This window comes from Octopus bimaculoides, chromosome 22 (genome assembly GCF_046866305.1).
Source record: "Octopus bimaculoides isolate indiv1 chromosome 22, ASM4686630v1, whole genome shotgun sequence".
Lineage (NCBI taxonomy): Eukaryota > Metazoa > Mollusca > Cephalopoda > Octopoda > Octopodidae > Octopus > Octopus bimaculoides.
In genome coordinates, this window is record NC_142949.1 from 36,030,598 (window position 1) to 36,049,992 (window position 19,395).

General features: G+C 37.4%; 1 protein-coding gene across 4 annotated transcripts in view; it reads left to right on the forward strand.

The window, feature by feature from the left end:
• Positions 1-811: 811 nt before the first annotated feature.
• The window catches only part of LOC149131444 (uncharacterized), a 42,979-nt gene continuing 24,395 nt past the window's right edge, over positions 812-19,395 (forward strand). For all 4 annotated transcript variants that reach the window (XM_089339611.1, XM_089339613.1, XM_089339610.1 and 1 more), the window contains exons 1-3: positions 812-950; positions 12,421-12,550; positions 17,234-18,218. In XM_089339611.1, the coding sequence (XP_089195737.1) occupies positions 12,449-12,550; positions 17,234-18,218 (1,087 nt within the window). In that variant the 5' untranslated portion in view covers positions 812-950; positions 12,421-12,448. The remainder of the gene's footprint in view (positions 951-12,420; positions 12,551-17,233; positions 18,219-19,395) is intronic.

The following is a 19,395-nucleotide window of genomic DNA, read 5'->3' on the forward strand; positions in this document are numbered from 1 at the left end:
GATGAATTGGCTTTAATAGTAGAGAGAATGGATAGCCTGAAGAATATGAACAGGTAGAAGAAATATATTGAAATAAAAGGACAGCCCTTCCATTTGCTTCCCCTGGAACCCACAAAAAACATATATTAACTGTAGTAAACCCAAAAGTCGTGCATTTCCATGAGTTTTTATATAATATTGGAAATTATCACATACCATACTATTTCAATATAATATATTTTGGCTTATAGCCTACAACAGGATGAAAAGTGTTGCCCCTGCCCCCAGCTACGCTAGTGCACACCCCTGAATCCAGTGGCACTTATATCCATATTATTGATGATATCAGACACCCAAAGATATTGAGCGTGCTTTAAAAGGCATACTACCAGATCTATATCAAAATTAGTGACTCAAGGGGCGATAGTTTCGTGCGTTGGCACTTATTGATAAGTGTTAATACACGAAACTTTCGGCCCTTGAGTCACTCCGATGCTTCTGCTGAATATTAATAAAAAGAAATTTATTTACTCATAGATTGAGTTCTATCTTTCCTATTTGTACCACCATATCTATCTACATGTGTGCATTATATATGTGTATATACATGTATATTATAGAGCGCTGAGACTAGTTGTTTGCCTCTCATATATATTATATATATGTATATATATATATGTATTTATTTATATATACACACATATATGCATGAAGTTATGTGGCTTTTTAAACGAATCTAACATGACAAACACCTTATACTAAGTTTAGCTTGTGTTGTTTTCTTTGAAGAAGTTGGAACCGGAAGTTTCGCGATGAGGCATGCGCACTGCTTACACTCACCGGCCATGTTAAATCGTCGATGTTGGATGAGAGAAAATTCTTGAAAACTTTTGCGTGGAGTTTTTTTGGCTGTGGCTGGTTTTAATGTTTGATGGAGCATCAGCCGTTTTATTTCTGCAAACTCTTCTTAGGTAAGGCATTCTTCCTGTCTATTGTTGTCTTTGTCTCCAGCTTCCGCTTCTGTTGTTGTAATAACAAGTCTGGCGTCTCGTTCGGAATTTCCTTAATTAACAAATTGAAAAAACAAAAAAAAACAAATAAAAAAAGCAAAAAAAAAAAGAATCAAGCACTGTGTATAATGTGTATATATGTGTGTATGCGTGTATAATGTGTAGAAGTATATATATATGTGTGTATAATGTGTATGTGTATATATGTGTATGTATATATGTGTATGTATATATATGTATGCGTGTATAATGTGTATGTATATAGATGTATGCGTGTATAATGTGTATGTATATAGATGTGTATGTGTAGCGTGTGTATAAATTATACAGTATATATATGTATTTATATGTGTAAATGTATTTATATATGTGTATATGTATTTATGTGAATCTATGTATTTATGTGTGTGTATACATATATATATATGTGTGTGTGTGTGTGTATGCGTGTATAATGGGCGATCTTTCGGTACTAGTCCTTAAATATATAAGTTTTTAAATACATAAAGCACCACACACACACACACAGAGACAAATATATGTGTATATCTATATATCTTATATATGTTTGTATGTGCATAAGACTGGAGGATTTTTCGACACAGATATAGAATACTTCCAATCACCGCGCGCACGTATACTCACATTAATATATATATATGTGTATGTGTATATAGTTGAATTAAAATACGTATTAACTAGCACATCCACACAAAGACATCGTCACAGAAATACATCTGCAAATCACTGTAAACACGCACAAACATGCATGCATTGACATACATGGACAAGAACATATATATTAGTTTGTGTGCGTGTTTTATATTATTCATATATGTATGTATAATTGGTGTAGGTTGAACACGCATTGACACAGAAACACAGTTTGTGTTGTGTTGTTTAATATGTGGGTGATATTAAGGATCGTGGAGGGAGTGAATTATACACACTGATTGACAGGTGAGGAGGCAGAGAGAAGTAAACAGATACCCGTGTAATTCAGACACACACACACGCACTGACAATAAACAACAATAATGGATAGGCATAATCAGTTGTTACATACATGCATTGACAGATGAATTTATGCATACCACGCGCGTATACAATTATACATCTATTTATATATATATATATATATATATATATATATATATATATATTTATATATATATATATATATATATATATATATATATTTATATATATATATATATATATATATATATATATATATATATATATATATATATATAAATAGATGTATAATTGTATTTATGCATGGTTATACACCCATATGACATGTATGTCTCCTCCACCACCACCAAAGAACAAACAAACACAAAAGAACTTGCACACCATAGAGAATCAGATATATTTATACTGGACTGACAATAAGCGTCACAGCAAAAATGACTGGCGTGATTTAGTTAATGATCCTGACGTTCAGAGTTCAACTACTGTCGAGGTCAACTTTGCTTTTTATACTCTCGAGGTCAATTAAAATAAAGACACCAGTCAAGTAGTGGTACTTTTTTAATTTAAAATCTTCGTAAATACTGGTTTGTAATAACTTCTCATATATTTTATGGAATAGGTTTTAGTAGATATTCTTTTATCATTTCACATTAGTATTCTATTTTATTCACTCTTTGGTTGGTTGGAAGACGATATTAGATTTAATCTCGGGACCTGATTAAATATGGTATTTTGTAATTTTGCTCCACCACCCATCTTGTCTCGTGTATGAGTTAGAAATCGGTTATTATTGTTAAATAATGATTTCGTCTTCAGGTATAAAGCCACAAATGTTTTGAGAGAGAGGAAAGCGTTTAATCGATTGTATCGATCACTACTTGATCGATATCAATATTTGACAGATATTTGTTCTCTTCTGAGTTCAAATTACGACGTTGACTTATGATTCTTCCGGGTTCCATAAAATAAATATTTGTCAAATCTTGAATGCAAGATCTAATATACCCAAAGCAGTGGTTCTCATCCGGGGTCCACACAAAGTATTTTAGTTTTTTTTTATACAGTTTGTATAATATTTAATTATAAAAATACAGTGGGATATATATATATATATATATATATATATATATATATATATATATATAAAGTAAGTAAGTAAGTAAATATATACACACATATATGCATCGAATGGCAGTGAAGGTCCAATAAGAATCGGAGGGGGGGGTCTATAGACAAAAAATGGTAGAGAACCACTGCCTTAACGCATCCTAGATGCGAATGTAATTATATATGTTTATATATATATATATATAACGATCCGAGAAAGACAAGTATATTGGATCATAGCGGGAGTTGAACTTATAATGTAAAGGGGACATAACTAATACCCACATGTTATTTTGTCCGACGTTCTACCGATTCTGCCAACCTGCCGCCCTCTCCTTGTAATAATATAGCCATTAGCAAGAATAGGCGTCAAAATGTCTCTTTCTTTTCCTCAACAAACACCGAACTCTTTCACGTCAGCTCCGGAGTTTTGTGGGTTTTTTAAAACTGTTGTTTCTTCTGAACGTTATTTCATCCATGACACAAGTGTGGAAGCCGTCTAGACATGTGTGGGTGTAGCAGTAAATAATAATAGTAATCAGTCAGAAAACATGGAAGTATGCGCGTGTGTGTGCGTTTAGTTTTACCTTTTTATGTATTGTTTATATTTGTCTAACATACACATACAAATGTGTATGTACGTGCGCGCATACATATATAAGTACGTCCACATATATCTTTACATCTGAGTGAGTGTCCACTCTTAGAAGTTTTTCACCTTTAGAAAGACTCTTTCTTGTGGTTTCTGTTACTAGTATCGTCGACTGAAGCTCACCATATTAGTTTTAGTTCATTTGTCGGTGTCGTGTTTATTATACTACTACCAACCACTTCTAGGAACTTTTCTGTTGAACGGTTTTTTTTTCAACGTCAGTATTTAGTTACGGATATTTATGTTCCGAGTTCAAATCCCAACCAGGCCGATTTTGCTTTTCAGGCATCGGGGATCAATACAAGGAGTACCATTAAGTATAAAACCGATTTAATCTCTTCCCTCACACTCCTAAAATATCTGGTTTTGTAATCATTAGCGGGGAAAGAAAAGAAAAAAAAAAGTGTATTAGGGACGGTAGATTGTTAAAATCATTAAAACAAACAGCTAAAATGCCTTGTTATATTTCTTCCTGTCTTTTACTGTCTGAATTTAAATTCTCTCTCGGAGAGGATAACTTCGTCTTTCATTCCTCCAGGGTCGATAAAATAAACTACTTGCAAAGTACTGGGATTGATGTAATAGACCGACGCCTTCCACTCATAATTGCTGGCCTTTGAAATCTAAGTCAGAAATCATTGTTCAGGACAGAAAGGTTAATGTCGAACAAAATGCTTTTATGGTATTTGTTCCAGTTCTTCACCTTATGATTTCAAATCCTGTTGAAGACAACTTCAACAGGATTTGAGTTCAGACCCCCAAGACTGATAAAGTACAAGTGCGGTGAGGGGGAAGGGGTCAATGTAACCGATTAACCCCTTCTCTAAAAAATACTGACCTTGTACCTAAATTAGAAACTATTGTTATTTGTACTATTACATACTGAGTTTGTCTTTCATCCTTTTCCTCCCCGGGGCCAATTAAGATAAAATACCTATCATGCAGTTATCTCGCCATGATGGACCGTTGAATTCTGCACATTTTTTCTCTCTCCATTTTTTTTTTGTCTTAATCCACATATATATATATATTGAGAATTTCTTTTGAGAACTACTAGATCTTAGTAGACACATGTGATCTATTTCTAGTATATTAAATGTCCACTTCACTGGTCAACTTTATATATATATATATATATATATATATATATACGACGGGCTTCTTTCAGTTTCCGTCTACCAAATCCACTCACAAGGCTTTGGTCGGCCTGAGGCTATAGTAGAAGACACTTGCCCAAGGTGCCACGCAGTGGGAATGAATCCAGAACCATGTGGTTGGTAATCAAGCCACTTACCACACAGCCAATCTATATATATATATATATATAAATAACAGCAAAATCCCCCTTTAAACAACTGTCATAAAGGAAGGACACAGTTGGATAACGTATTTACTAGCATACAAATAGTGTTATAGTCACTGGGTTTTGGCCATGCTGGGGCACCGTCTTGAAGGGTTTAGTCAAACAAATCGACCCCAGTACTTTTTGAAGTGTAGTATTCTACCGTTCTCTTTCACCGAACTTAGGTTACGGGAGCGTAAACAAACCAGCACCGCTTGTCAAGCGACGTTTGGGAAGACACGTATGTATACACGTGAATGTGTGTGTGTATAATATATATATATATATATATATACATATATATATATGCCAGGCTACCATGTAAACAATTACCAAAGGGAGAATTTTGGTTTATGAACTCCCATATAACCCATCATAGCTTTCCTGTTTTTTGGGGGGGAATTTTCAGAAAATTTTTGAATTTGTATTCTTCACACGAAACATAAAAGACTTTTCCATTTTTCCCAAGTGTTAAACTAATACACCTGCTTGTTGTTCCGACACCTGTCTTTGTCTTTTGTTTCTATAAATTTGAACTATCACGTATGGAGGTTGATATAACTGACTATACCAGGGCAGTGAGCTGGCAGAATTGTTAGCATGCCAACCAAAATGCTTAGCGGCATTTCATCTGTCTTTACGTTCTGAGTTCAAATTCTGCTGAGGTTGACTTTGCCCTTCATCCCTTCGGAGTCGATAAAATAAATACCAGCCAAACACCGGGAGTCGATGTAATTGACTTAACCTGCCCCTCCTGCCGAAATTGCTGTTTATGTGCCAAAATTTGAAATCGATGTAACTGACTATATTGTTCCCCTAAATTGGGGGCTGTGTGTGTCTATAAAATGGCTTGAATTGGCCTGAGGTGGCTGTAGAAGACGCACCCTAAAATTCCATGGTTGGGAAGCCTCTCCCCAAAATGATTATGGTATAATTAAAGGGAAATGGCTCCTTGTGAGTATAGAAACTGTTGTTGTTGGCACAAATTTTTCAAAAATAAAATAGAAACTAATTTGATGTACTTTTGCTCCTCTAACGGGGATTTTTCCCCCCCAGTTGTTTGTGTTACATAATAGGAAGTGTGAAGCTTTGACAACTTTGTACTGTTGCAAGTTTGGGAAAAAACAAGAAAAAAAAAATGTAAATTGATAAGGATGTTGTTGAGTCTCCTACATTATTAATGCAGTGATATATTGTCAGTTGAACTAGGATATATATGTGTGTGTGTGTGTCTAATATATATATATATATATATATATATGCACATACACACACGTGTGTGTATATATGTGTCTATGTGTGTGTATATATATATATATGTGTGTGTGTCTATATATTGTCTAATATATATACACACACAAACACAAAGTATGGGGGTTTAGTTCACAGGTGATCTAAATGACTAGGTGCGCTAGGTAAGTGCTGTAATGGATTACCAGGGCTCCAAGGTTGTAACCAAGACGGTAGTTATGGAGCCATTGTAGATTTCCGATATAGCAGATATATATAATTGTTAAAGAGCACAACAAATGTTAAGGCAAGACAAATATCTCAAGTGATATATGTTATTATTATTGCAAAAATTCAAAGTCTTACAGCTGTTTCTGGGATATTCTGTTATCAGAGACAAATTGGGAAAATGAGAAGGGTATTTTCTCTATTTGTCTCTGGTGACGGAATATCCCACACTCCAGGATATCCCAGAAATAGCTGTAAGACTGAATTTTTCCAATAATAATAATGAATATGACTTGAGATGTTTGCCTTGCCTTATTGTTTGTTGTCCTCTTTAACAATTATATGTCTATTGATGAACATTCTAGGAGACCTGCAACCAGCAGAACTGGGAAAAACATCGCAGCTGTGAAGGGAAATCGTTGAATCCCCGTCTGTGAGTTATCGGAGGATGTGCATATGCGTCATGGTTCAGTTCATTATGACTGAAGATTTGGGTATGAGACGGGTGTCTGCCAAGTTTGTGCCAAAACTGCTTCCAGCCGACCGAAAGGACACTCAGGTTTCCGTTGCACAAGATCTTCACTGAGTCGAGAATGACAAAAGCTTTTTGAAAACTTTGCGTAGGCCTCTGAGCAGGTATCTCCATGCTTCTGGCAAAATCTGATGCAGATTCTCTGCATGGTCAATGCGATGATCACATGCTACACACCATCCTTCCAAGCACTGCTGTAAACAGCAGAAGTGAGTTAGAATGTTGAAACTTAGTGTGTATGCACAGCAGCGGTCAAGGTCAATCTGTGCCAAGTGGCTTCACTTTGTGTGCTTTAGCTTCATCACTATAGCAACAGTCCATCTACTTATTGATCAGACCACGTATGTATGTGTGTGGGTGTGTCTGTGTGTGAGTGTTTCTTTGCAATAGACGGCAAAGCCACCTACTCCCTCTCTCAAAGCTATGTATTCCTCACACACCCCTTTCTGTGTGTGTGTGTGTTGTATCTATGTATTTATGAAAGTATGTATGCAGCATCATGTGTATACGACAGCTGTAGTAACATCATCTCATTTCCATCTTTGTTCCTGCCTTCACTGATACAAGTCACCCTCTCTCTATTACTAACTTTCCTTCACACTAATACTTTTTGCAACTTTTTCATTTTATCATATAATTTGCCCAATGCCCCTGGTGGGGGTGGGGCAGATTATAGACTTTTATTGAAATCCAATTAGCCTATTATTGAACTGGATGTTAGTGTCACATGTATGCAAAGTTTCGTGAATATTGGTTCTCTGGTTTAGGCACTAAGATGGTAACAGACATACAGACAGGCAGAAATTGCCATTTACATATATATATATAGATATGTGTGTATGCCTATATATATGTGTGTGTGTATATGTATGTATGTATGTGTGTGTGCATGCCTGTGTATATGTGTATGTCCGCATATATATATGTGTATGTATATTTGTAGATACATGTGTGTGTATATTTGTATATATGTGTGTGTGTATATGCATATTGACTGAGTATTGCACTGACACTGTTATCAATTCTGTTAACAAATCCTTCCCCTGGCTTTAAATTTTTGGAGATGTGTGAAATAAGAGATCCTTTCTTTGAAAATCAGTTATGGGTTGGTAACAGGAATAGCACCAGTGCTTCAATAATACAGCTGTCTAAACCCTGCTGGCATGGGGAAAAGGACATAAAACTAATTGTGTATGCATGTGTTTATATTTACATTTGATAAAATAAGTACCAGTTGAGCCTTGGGGCCAATGTAATTGACTGACCTCCACCCCTAAAATTTCCAGCCTTGTGCCTGTACAAGAAAAGATTATGATTTTTCGAAGACACTAGAATACAATTCAAAAGTGATTTAGCTGCAATTTGTAGCAGACCTTGCAACCATGTAGAAATTCCTTCTGTTATGTAGCTAGGGAGGGCTTTGCACAATTCTGTTTGTATGTGGTGGTCTTTATTACTTGAACTTCCATGTTGTGCAGACTAGACTAAACAATTCATTTGCAATAGGATTTTACCAGTGCTCTTGGTGGGACCCTGTCAATTGAGAATATTATTTGTAATACGTTAATGCCATTTCACATGTCTCAGCTTGTATTTAAGATAACCAACTTGAAGTCACCAACCCAACCCTAGCCAGCCAGTGCAGACAGATTACCTTTCTGTCAGTTTACAGTTTGTAGCATGTCCTTGACATTAGTGGTCACATGTGGAACAGACCAATCGTCAACCATGTCTATCATGACTACCACATGATGACCTGAAGACCATGGCACTTCTGCAGGGTCATTCAGTCTGCTAAAAACAATAGCCAAATTTCTCTATTCTCATCTCTCTCTCTCTCTCCCTCCCTCCTCTCTCTCTCCCTCCCTCCTCTCTCTCTCCCTCCCTCCTCTCTCTCTCTCCCTCCCTCCTCTCTCTCTCTCCCTCCCTCCTCTCTCTTTCTCCCTCCCTCCTCTCTCTCTCTCCCTCCCTCCTCTCTCTCTCTCTCTCCCTCCCTCCTCTCTCTCTCCCTCCCTCCTCTCTCTCTCCCTCCCTCCTCTCTCTCTCTCCCTCCCTCCTCTCTCTCTCTCCCTCCTCTCTCTCTCCCTCCCTCCTCTCTCTTTCCCTCCCTCCCTCCTCTCTCTCTCCCTCCCTCCTCTCTCTCTCTCTCCCTCCCTCCTCTCTCCCTCCCTCCTCTCTCCCTCCCTCCCTCCTCTCCCTCCCTCCTCCCTCTTTCCCTCCCTCCTCTCCCCCTTTCTCTATGGTAACATTGTTATCCAGACCAGAAGGTTTTCTCTGCTCATGGTCAGCATGTTTCTTGGATTGTGTAAATATCTGACCAGAGACTGAAAAAAAGATGGTTGTTTTCCTTCTTTTCGGAACATTTAACCATTTTGATACACACACACACACACACACACACACAAGCGCGCACGCAATGGTATATTCAAGTTGTATGATCAACTGAATTGCTTAAGTAGATGAGCATTTCATACACTTTATGCCATTCTTGCTATGTCATTATATCTGACAAGGCCAGCATGCACACACACTAGACTCACACACACACACACACACACACACACACACACACACACACACACACACACACTACACTGAAGTATAGCATTCAAATACAAACCTACACATACTATATTTTTGTGTGTTGTTCAGCCCTAAATTAGCCCTGATTGGGCAGATATATGGTCAAAGGGTTTCCAATCACGACCACCTCTTCTTTTTCCTAAGTGCTCAGAACACAATACTGCATAATCCAATGTGTTCTTTTCTAAGAAAGCAAGCTATGTGTGACCTAAAGGAGATTTGGTTGCTATTTCCAGCAGGTTGAGTGGTTGCATAGTGGCTCCTTCATCGGCTTGTTTCAAACTGTTTGTCTCAGTTGGATATGTATATAGACAGCATATTGCGTTAGTTGGCAATTTAATAAAACAACAAATGCAGATTTGCTGTGTGGTGGTGGTGGTGAGGATGTTGTTATTTGTTGGTAACTTGTAGCTGTCTTCTTTCATACTTTTTATATCTAATACTAATTAATCCCAATTAGATGACAGTGTTGTGGTTTTGTAATTGTAGAAATGTGTGTATGACTTGATAGCTTTTCAAATAGATCCTGTTTGTTTAAAGGAGAACAGGGAAAGAGAGGGTTAGATTGACAAAGAAAGGCGAAAGCGAACCAGTAAGAGAGAGAGAGAGAGATAGAGAGAGAGAGGGGGGGGGGGCTTCGGCAGCCAGGAAAAGTGAGAGGCAGGCAGACACATTTTAAGTTTTATAATATATGTCAATAGTTTAATTTTTTTGTATCACAAGACAGCTACTTTTTTTTGTAAATTCATGTTGTACAACTATAGCTGTATGTATGTGTGACTTTGTGTGTGTGTGTGTGTATTAATGTTTAAATTTTTTTTTTATTTATTTAAAGGCAAACTAAAACTATACAAAACTTTATTTGAACCAACTAACTAACCAACCGAACCTCCAAATTTTTTAAAGATTTGCTCATTTTTTGAAACACATTGTACTGGAATTTCCATCCCATCTTTCACTCTGTGTGTGTATGTGTGTATGTACACACACATGTGCTATATATGTAATTCAATATAAATATAAACCTTGTCTGTCTGTGTGTGTGTGTGTGTGTGTGTAAAAACGAGAGACAGAAAATGAAACTTGCAAAACTCTTTTATTCAGAACCACTGCGATCGTTTCGATTCATCATGCACTCATACCTTACAGGTGAGATGCTGTTCTATCGTCATGCATTATAACTACAGATATGTCTCCACAAGCAATAAAATGAAGTATACAAGGATAAAAGAATAAGGAATCAAAGATAATAAAATGGAATACACTGATAATAAGACATAGCCATTAACAGATATTTTGTGTCTGTGTTTGTCCCCCCCCCCATTGCTTGACGACCGATGTTGGTGTGTTTATGTCCCCGTAACTTAGTGGTTCGGTAAAAGACACCATTAGAATAAGTACTAGGCTTACAAAGAATAAGTCCTGGGGTCGATTTCACACACACACTCTCACTCTCACTCTCTCTCTCAAACACACACCTGCTTGCATGTGCATCAGTGTAATTGTTTCGTTGTGTCTCAAATAAAATACCTGTTCTACACTTGTCTACCCTCTTACTACACCGTTTGTCTGCTTCTGTCTGTAACTTGCTGCTTTGCACCCCAACTAGGGTGATTTGCTGTTCCTCTCATCTCTCTTCCTCTTCTGGGCCACCACAGTACCCCACTGTGGTAAGTTTTTGGTGGTAGTGGTGGTGGTGGTGGTGGTGGTGTGTGGTATTGGTTTACAAACATTTCATTAACTGCTAAGGGTGTCTTTTTATCATATTAAAGACAAGGTATGTGTAGCATGTGTAATATATCTGATACTGTTTGAATGACAGTGAATACTCGCTCTGTATAGAACCAAGTTAAGTTTGGTCGGTTGCATGTTTGGAGTAAATTTACAAGATACTGTAACTTTGAGAAAAACTGTTTGTTGTTTAGGCCCAAGATTACCTTGTTCCAACATGTTTTTGAAAATGGTTGGGTTTGAGAATGGTATCAGTAAAATAAAGAACCAGTCAGATACTGGAGTTAGTGGTGTTGACTAAATTCCTTTCCTTCAAAATTCCTGGCCTTGTGCCTAAATTAGAAACGGTTATTATTGCCAAGCTGGCGGAATCATTTGAGTGTTAAAAAAAAAATGCTGAGAGTATTTCTATGACCTGATGCTCTTGTCACTAACTTTCACTTGTGTCTAAGCAAAAAATGATTTCCCCACGACAGGCCTGTTCTTCATCGAAGCCTGGAAACAAAGAACATTGTTTGTATGATGGTGATGCTCACTTAGAACTATCATATAATCATCATCATGATTTCCATGCTGGCATGGGTTGGATGATTTGACAGGAACTGGCAAGGCCAGGGGCTGCACCAGGTTTCATAGACTGTTTTGCTTTGGTTTCTAAAGCTGGATGCCCTTCCTAACACCAACCTCTCCACAGTGTACTGGTTGCTTTTTACGTAGCACCAGCCCTTTTTATATGGCACCAGCACCCACACCAGTGCTTTTTACGAGACACCTTGGTTCTGTTGTGGTGGGCTGGTTTTCTCGAGTTACAGCAATACACCACTCTGTCATCTCCTCCATAAGGTTCAGCGTTCTGAGATGAGCCATTCCATCTGACTCATGCAAACATGGAAAGTGGATGTTAAGTGATGATGACATTACTATTATGGCATCCACTCAGGCGTGGGAAAACTGTGCTGATTTTTTTAATGACATGCCCAGAAAATTAAACTTTCTTTCATTCTTTGCAACCTTTTTCTATCTGCTTCTGTTTATCTTTTTTTTAAAGGGTCTCACCTTCATGAAACCGTGACAGTATGGCAGAGCCTGAAAGCAACCTGAAAGTGAAACTCTTCATTTCCCTTGCGAGGCAGTTTCCTCAGTTACCTGAACATGTTGTGCGAAGTGTGATGAAGCAGGTGAGACTATATTTATTTGTTGCTGGGAGAAAGTGGGTGGTGTGGTGTCCCTCTGTGTGGCACCATCTGCAAGTGTCTTTTACTATAACCTCGGGCTAACCAAACCCTTGTGAGTGGATTTGGTAGATGGAAACTGAAAGAAGCCTGTTGTGTATGTGTGTGTATCTTTGTCCCCTACCACCACTTGATAACTGGTGTTGGTGTATTTACGTCCCTGTAACTTAATGGTTTGGCAAAAGATACTGATGGAATAAGTGCCAGCGTTTAAAAAAAAAAAAGTACTGGAGCCTTGTGAATGTATTTGGTGGACAAAAACTAAAAAGTGTCCAGCACGAAAAGCCACCCAGTACATGCTGTAAAGTAACTGGCATTAGGAAAGGTACCCAAAAGCAAACCCTGGGGCACGATGCAGTCTTTGCAAACCTATCGGATCCTGTCAAATCATTCAAGCTATGCCAGCATTAGAACTTTGTTAGATGAGGATTATGTGTGTGTGTGTATGCGTGTGTATGTATGTGTGTATATGCATATGTTTCCTTCTCTTGACATAGTTTGATAGCTGTAAATGAGTGTCACTGTCACATAAGCAGTGTTATTCATTTTCAGTATTTTGCAAAAATGTCTGACAGTGGGGCAAATATTATCTTGCTTGGAAGTAGATAAGGGTTGGCAATGGGAAGGGCATCCAGCTGTGGAATATATGTTTCAAACTCAGGCCAACCCATGCAAGGTGGACATTAAAACAATGATGATGATGATGATGGTATATCTTTTAATCTTTTGCCTGTTTCAGTCATTAGACTGCGGCCATGCTGGGGCACTGCCTTGAAGAACTTATAGTTGCATGAATCAACACCAATACTTAGTTTTTTTAATTTTTTTAAGCCTGATACTCATTCTATTGATCTCTTTTGCTGAACTACTAAGTTACAGGGACATAACCACACCAATGCTGGTTGTCAAGCACTAGTGGGGGACAAACACAGACATGCACACATGTATACACATATACATGACAGGCTTCTTTCAGTTTCCATCTCCCAAATCCAGTCCCAAGGCTTTGGTCAGAACCATGTGGTTGGGGGAAAAGCTTATTTCACAGCTATGCCTATGCAAGGTGGACATTAAGACAATGATGATGACAATGGTATATGTGTATGTAAATATATATAATATATTTATAGAATTGGGGAATTTCCAAGTATCGTAGTTTTATTCTAACTGAGAGTCCTTAGGATATGGAAATTTGAGAAATCTTTCTCAAACATATCCCCATCACTGTAGTTTCTCACACAATCAACAAGTAGATCACATAGAATCATATTCTTCAGATAGCTCCCCCCACAAAAACGAAAAAAAACCACAATTACACCACCCACGCATACATACACTACATACTCCCCTCACACTCATCAGACAAATATATACAATTCCTGTTTCTCAAAATCTCACTATTTGAAGATTTGTGCTCTGGATGAAGCTATATGCCACTGTGAGACCTTGACCATTATAATAATACCCACTACAAAATCCTGTTACTCTACAAAACTTAGCAAATGATTTCTTCTTCTAAGGTAGTTATACCAAATATACCTTTTTTCTCTCATGAGTATATATATATATATATATGTTTATGTGAGTGTTTTTGTATATATTTGTTTTTGTATATATTTATTGTGCCTATATATATATATATATATATATTCATATTATCATCATTGCTTTTCACATTCACTTTTCTATACTCGCATGGGTTGGATGGAATTTGTTGAGGTGGATTTTCTATGGCTAGATACCCTTCTTGGTGCTAATCTTCTGTATTTCCAAGGAAGGTAGTATTTACACCAAATGTGTTTCCATGGAAAATCGGAGATGGAGGTTATTGCTTCAAGTAGACATGTACACATGTGCAGGCATACATACATTCGAAGTCCATCTACCAAAGTCCCCTCACAGGGCTTTGGACAACCTGAAGCTATTATAAAAGACACTTGCTAAGGTGCCCTGCAGCAGGATTGAACCCAAAACTATCTGGTTGGGATGCAAACTTCTTAGTCACACAGACATACCTATCCTCTTTGACTACGGCCATGCTGGACCACCACCTTGAGGGGTTCTAGCCAAACAAATCGACCTCAGGGTGAGGAGGCTGGCATCGACCATGTTCGGATGGTGCTTTTTATGTGCCACCAGTCAGGCAGCACTGGCAACAACCCACGCATGAATGTTGCTTATTGTGTGCCACTAGCATGGGAGCCAGTCAGGTGGCACTGGCATCAGCCACAGCTACAATTTCCATTTCATTGTGGTTTGATTTGACTTTGATGTACTTGACTCAATAGGTCTCCTCAAGCATGGCATGTCACCTGACGATCCAAAGGTACTTTTTTAAATGGGTTGGTTATGCAACACTGGTGTAGGCTATGGCTGTGATCTCACTTTCCTTGCTGGGTCTTCTCAGTCACAGCATACCTCCAGAGGTCTCTGTCTTTTGTCATTGCCTCTGTGAGGCCCAAGGTTCGAAGGTCATGCTTCACCACCTCATCCCATGTCTTCCTGGGTCTGGATCTACCCTGGATTCCTTCCACTGTTTGGGAGTGGCACTTCTTCGCACAGCTCTCCTCATCCATCCGTAGTACATGACCATTTTTGTGTGTGTGTACATCTATCTATATAAATGTTTGTGTGTGTGTGTGTGTGTGTGTGTGTGTGTGTGTGTGTGTGTACACATGTATGTATATAAATGTTTGTATATGTGTGTAATACAGGATATGCGTGGGTGTAAAAACTAACGTATTTTTATCAGCACTCTTGTTATTTGATGTTTGCTCTGCACTAAAGGCTTAGCTTCTTTTTTTTTTTTTTTTTTATTTAAAAAATATTTTCATACAAATTAAGCACACTTATCTATTCAACAAGTCCTGTTTGAGAGTGTTTAACGTCCATTAATTTCTATGAAACCAATCATTTATGCAGGAGGATGTATATAAAATTGGGCTGTTATGCCAATGTTATTTCCACTTTAGTTACCACTTAATATTCCCAAACACATTATTTAAAACTGGTGAGCACAGGGAAACCCCGAAAACATTGTATTTTTACCTTTATACTTCCTTTGGTAATTTCACTTGTTTATTTGTTGAACATAAATTCTTATCTTCATTTGTTCCTCCCACACAATCATTACACTGTGTAACAAAAATTTTGTTTCATCTTTGGCCTGTAAGTGTTATTTCCTATTTGGTCCTATCTAGAAATCAAAGGAAATGACTACTATTCCCTTCAAACTGTGGTTTTGTGACATGGATGTCAATGTTTTGCAATTGGCCTATCTTCCATTACATTTCAGATAGACTCGGTGCTGAGTTACTGAAGAACAAATATCGTTATGGCTAATATTCTGCTCAATGCCAGAGATTTGCTTGTCAGTTGCTTGACCTTAACCACTCAAGCATCTCCCTTAGTGGATGAGAAGGTTAACTCAGTCACTGATGGGCAAGAGAGTTAGAAAGTGGCAATATTATTATTATTATTATTATTGTTGTTCAGTAGTTTTATTTTTATAACGTGCTTTCACTTCACTACCGAGCGCAACTCTGTGCGCCTTGGGTATGTGTTGTGGTTTGCTGTGGTGCTCTTATGTTTACTGTATTGAAAGTGTTTTGCGTAGAATGTGTGCAGTACCCAGTAGTGCAATTTTCTGTATGTTACATATATTTGTAAGTCCTGGTGTTTTTGTTATGTATTTGTCTGAATATTTTTTTATTATACCTAAGGCACCTACTATGATAGGAATTGTTTCTGTTTTTCGATTCCACATTCGAGTTACCTCTATTTCCAGGTCTTTGTATTTTGAAAGTTTCTCCATTTCTTTTAGAGAAACGTTGTCATCTGCTGGTATTGATACGTCAATTAGAAAGCATTTTTTTTCTTCATGATCTTTGACAACTATATCTGGTCTATTTGCCTTAATTATTATTATTATTATTATTATTATTATTATTATTTTATGTTTGACTTTTGTTTTGCATTTGTACAAGTTGGATCCAAGTCTCTATTATTATTATTATTATTATTTTATTTATTTATTTATTTATTTATTTATTTTTTTCTAGAGGAATAAGCTATTTGTAATGTTTCAATCAGAACTATTCGTGGGAGAGATGAAATGATTATAGATGTTACAACCACTATTCAGAGATGTGGTGTTCCCAGCAGACAGGGAGATAACAATTTCTTCATAATATTGGGTGGGATTAGAAGTTTGAATTTGAAATTAAGAAGTAAAGAAAAAGGTGCATGTAATACATACACGTATTTTGCTTGCTTATTACAATGTTCTTAAAATTCCTAGCCACTGGTATTCACGTATAGCACTATTTCATTCTATTACTTCGATTTATTCAGCATCATCAATAAACGTTTCATCTTTCTCCAAAGAAGTCTACTCCAAACTATTTGACTTCCTCATAGCAAAAGAATTTCTCTGAGTGAGCTTTTTGTACTTAGCATTTGCTGACACGTAGACCATTACAACTTTTCTCTTTGTCACACTTTGATATCCATTGTTATGAGCAGGTTGGTATTCCGTATTAAAACTCTCTTATCATGTATACAACACACACACACACACACACACACGCATCAACATAGAACTTAATTCTTTTCTCTTTTATATTTCAGTTCAACAATGACAAGGATAAATGTCTGGAAGAGTTGAATAAGAACTCTCTTAATACTATCAGCTCTGTGAATAATAGCATGCAGAAACTGAATTTGGAAATTAAAAGGACTGATGTCTCCCCGCCACTGGTGACATCCAAATTTAATAAAAGTAGCCCTGTTACTTCACATTCACCAGAACTAAACTCAAATCCAGTTGTTGATTTCGATCAATATAAGCATGTTCCAAATTCCAGTATGATTCCACATATTACCTGCAAAACATCGACCACTCCCAAACGACAGATTTCTGTTCAGCACATTCAGACTTCTGAAGTAGATCCGAACAGTTATAATAAATACAACATGCCACAAATGTATGGTAACTTTTCTAGCAGTCCACATAATGATAAACTACACTGGCCAACTCTACAAAAGAACGACCCTCTAGTTATGCCCACTCCTGTCGCTTCCAATTCTCAGCATTCTACTCATGCTAATATTTATATTGAGGCCCACCCACGGGAGATGTACAGCCAAACACCAAATATGAACAAAGGCCGATTACTTGAGTATGATCACCAAGTTAGCATGCTGCATCCAGTAGCTAGTACTTTGCACTCTCCTCAGCCATCTCTGCATGGATCGCAGCCACCAAGTCCCTATTCTCCGCAGTCTGTTACTGGAAACCAGAGTCCACGTCTGGCTGGACAGTACATTAACCCCAAGCACTCCCCATCGACTCAAATTTCTCAGCAATTAGATTATCACCAGTTAGCTGAGTCTCCCTTTAAATATCAGTTTGCTAACATGCATGGTTATGCACCTGACGTTTCTCAACACCAACATCCTATTGCAATAAACAGTAAAACAACCTTACACTACAGACCAACTAAGAACACCTTCGTTCATTCTGTTAGCCCAGGTGTATCTGGTCTGCCATCTCAATCTGAAAAATTACTATACTCTATTGGAACTTCGCAAGATGATCAAGCTTACACTAAAGGTGTGTCTTGTTTAATTTTTTAAACCTATTTTATTGTGATTTTTGTTTTTACAAATGCAATATTCCCATGATTGATTGTTTTTCTTCTCAAATGTAATTTCGTGCAATTTTTTAAATTAATATTTTCATTTTATTAAGGTGTTGAGTCGACAGAATCGTTAGCATGCCAGGCAAGATGTTTTTGGCATTTCCTCCATCCTCACATTCTGGGTTCAAATTCCACCAGTGTTGACTTTGGCTTTCATCCTTTTGGGATCGATAAAATAAGCACCAGATGAACCCCCGGGGTGGGGGGTGGGGGATGCAATCGTCTTGCCCACTTCCCTGAAATTGCTGGCCTTGTGCCAAGCTTTGAAATGAATATTTTAGTTTTATATTTTGGAGAGTATTTTATTTGTCTTTTTCTGAATATTATAACAATTTCTAAGCCAACCTTTTATTCAGTAATCCACAGGTGGTACTTAAAAGTGAAATCTCTAGAATGAATTTTATTTCTATTTCTATTCTTGATTCAAGGTTATTGTAAGATATTGTTGTAACTGCTCTTTGCTCTTTAGATTATTGCTGTCCCTGGACTGTAGAGCTTTTACTTGACCATGTTGATTCCATTATTTACCCTTAAAATGGGTACTTGTTTCAGTAACCATTTTGTCACATCTCTAAGTTACAGTACATGAAAAAAAAAGCGTAGGGAAAAACGCATACAAACACATATGTTCCTACATATGCACACACACACACACACACACACACATGCATGCATGTGCACATGTTCATGCTGTTTTCGTCGCCCAATTTCACTCGTGTGCATTAGTCATTCCAAGGCTATTATACATGTTTGCTGAAGATGCCAGGCAGTGGAACTGAACTTGAGCTCATGTGATTGCAAAGCGAACTAACTAACCACTCGTCTTTGTGGTATTCCTATTAAATTGAAAGAGAAAAAAAAAAAAATCTGTTCATAGGATCAGTAGAAAACATGTAATAAGTGGAGCACTATCATTATAAATCTAACTTCCACTTTTCCATGCTTGATGGGTTGAATGGAGTTTATTAAGACGGGCTTTCCATGGTCAAAGGCCCATCCTCTCACCATCATTCATCTGTTTCCAAGCAAAGTAATAATTTCTCATGGCCAGACATGTTCCTGCACAATATTGGAAATGAATGATGCAAA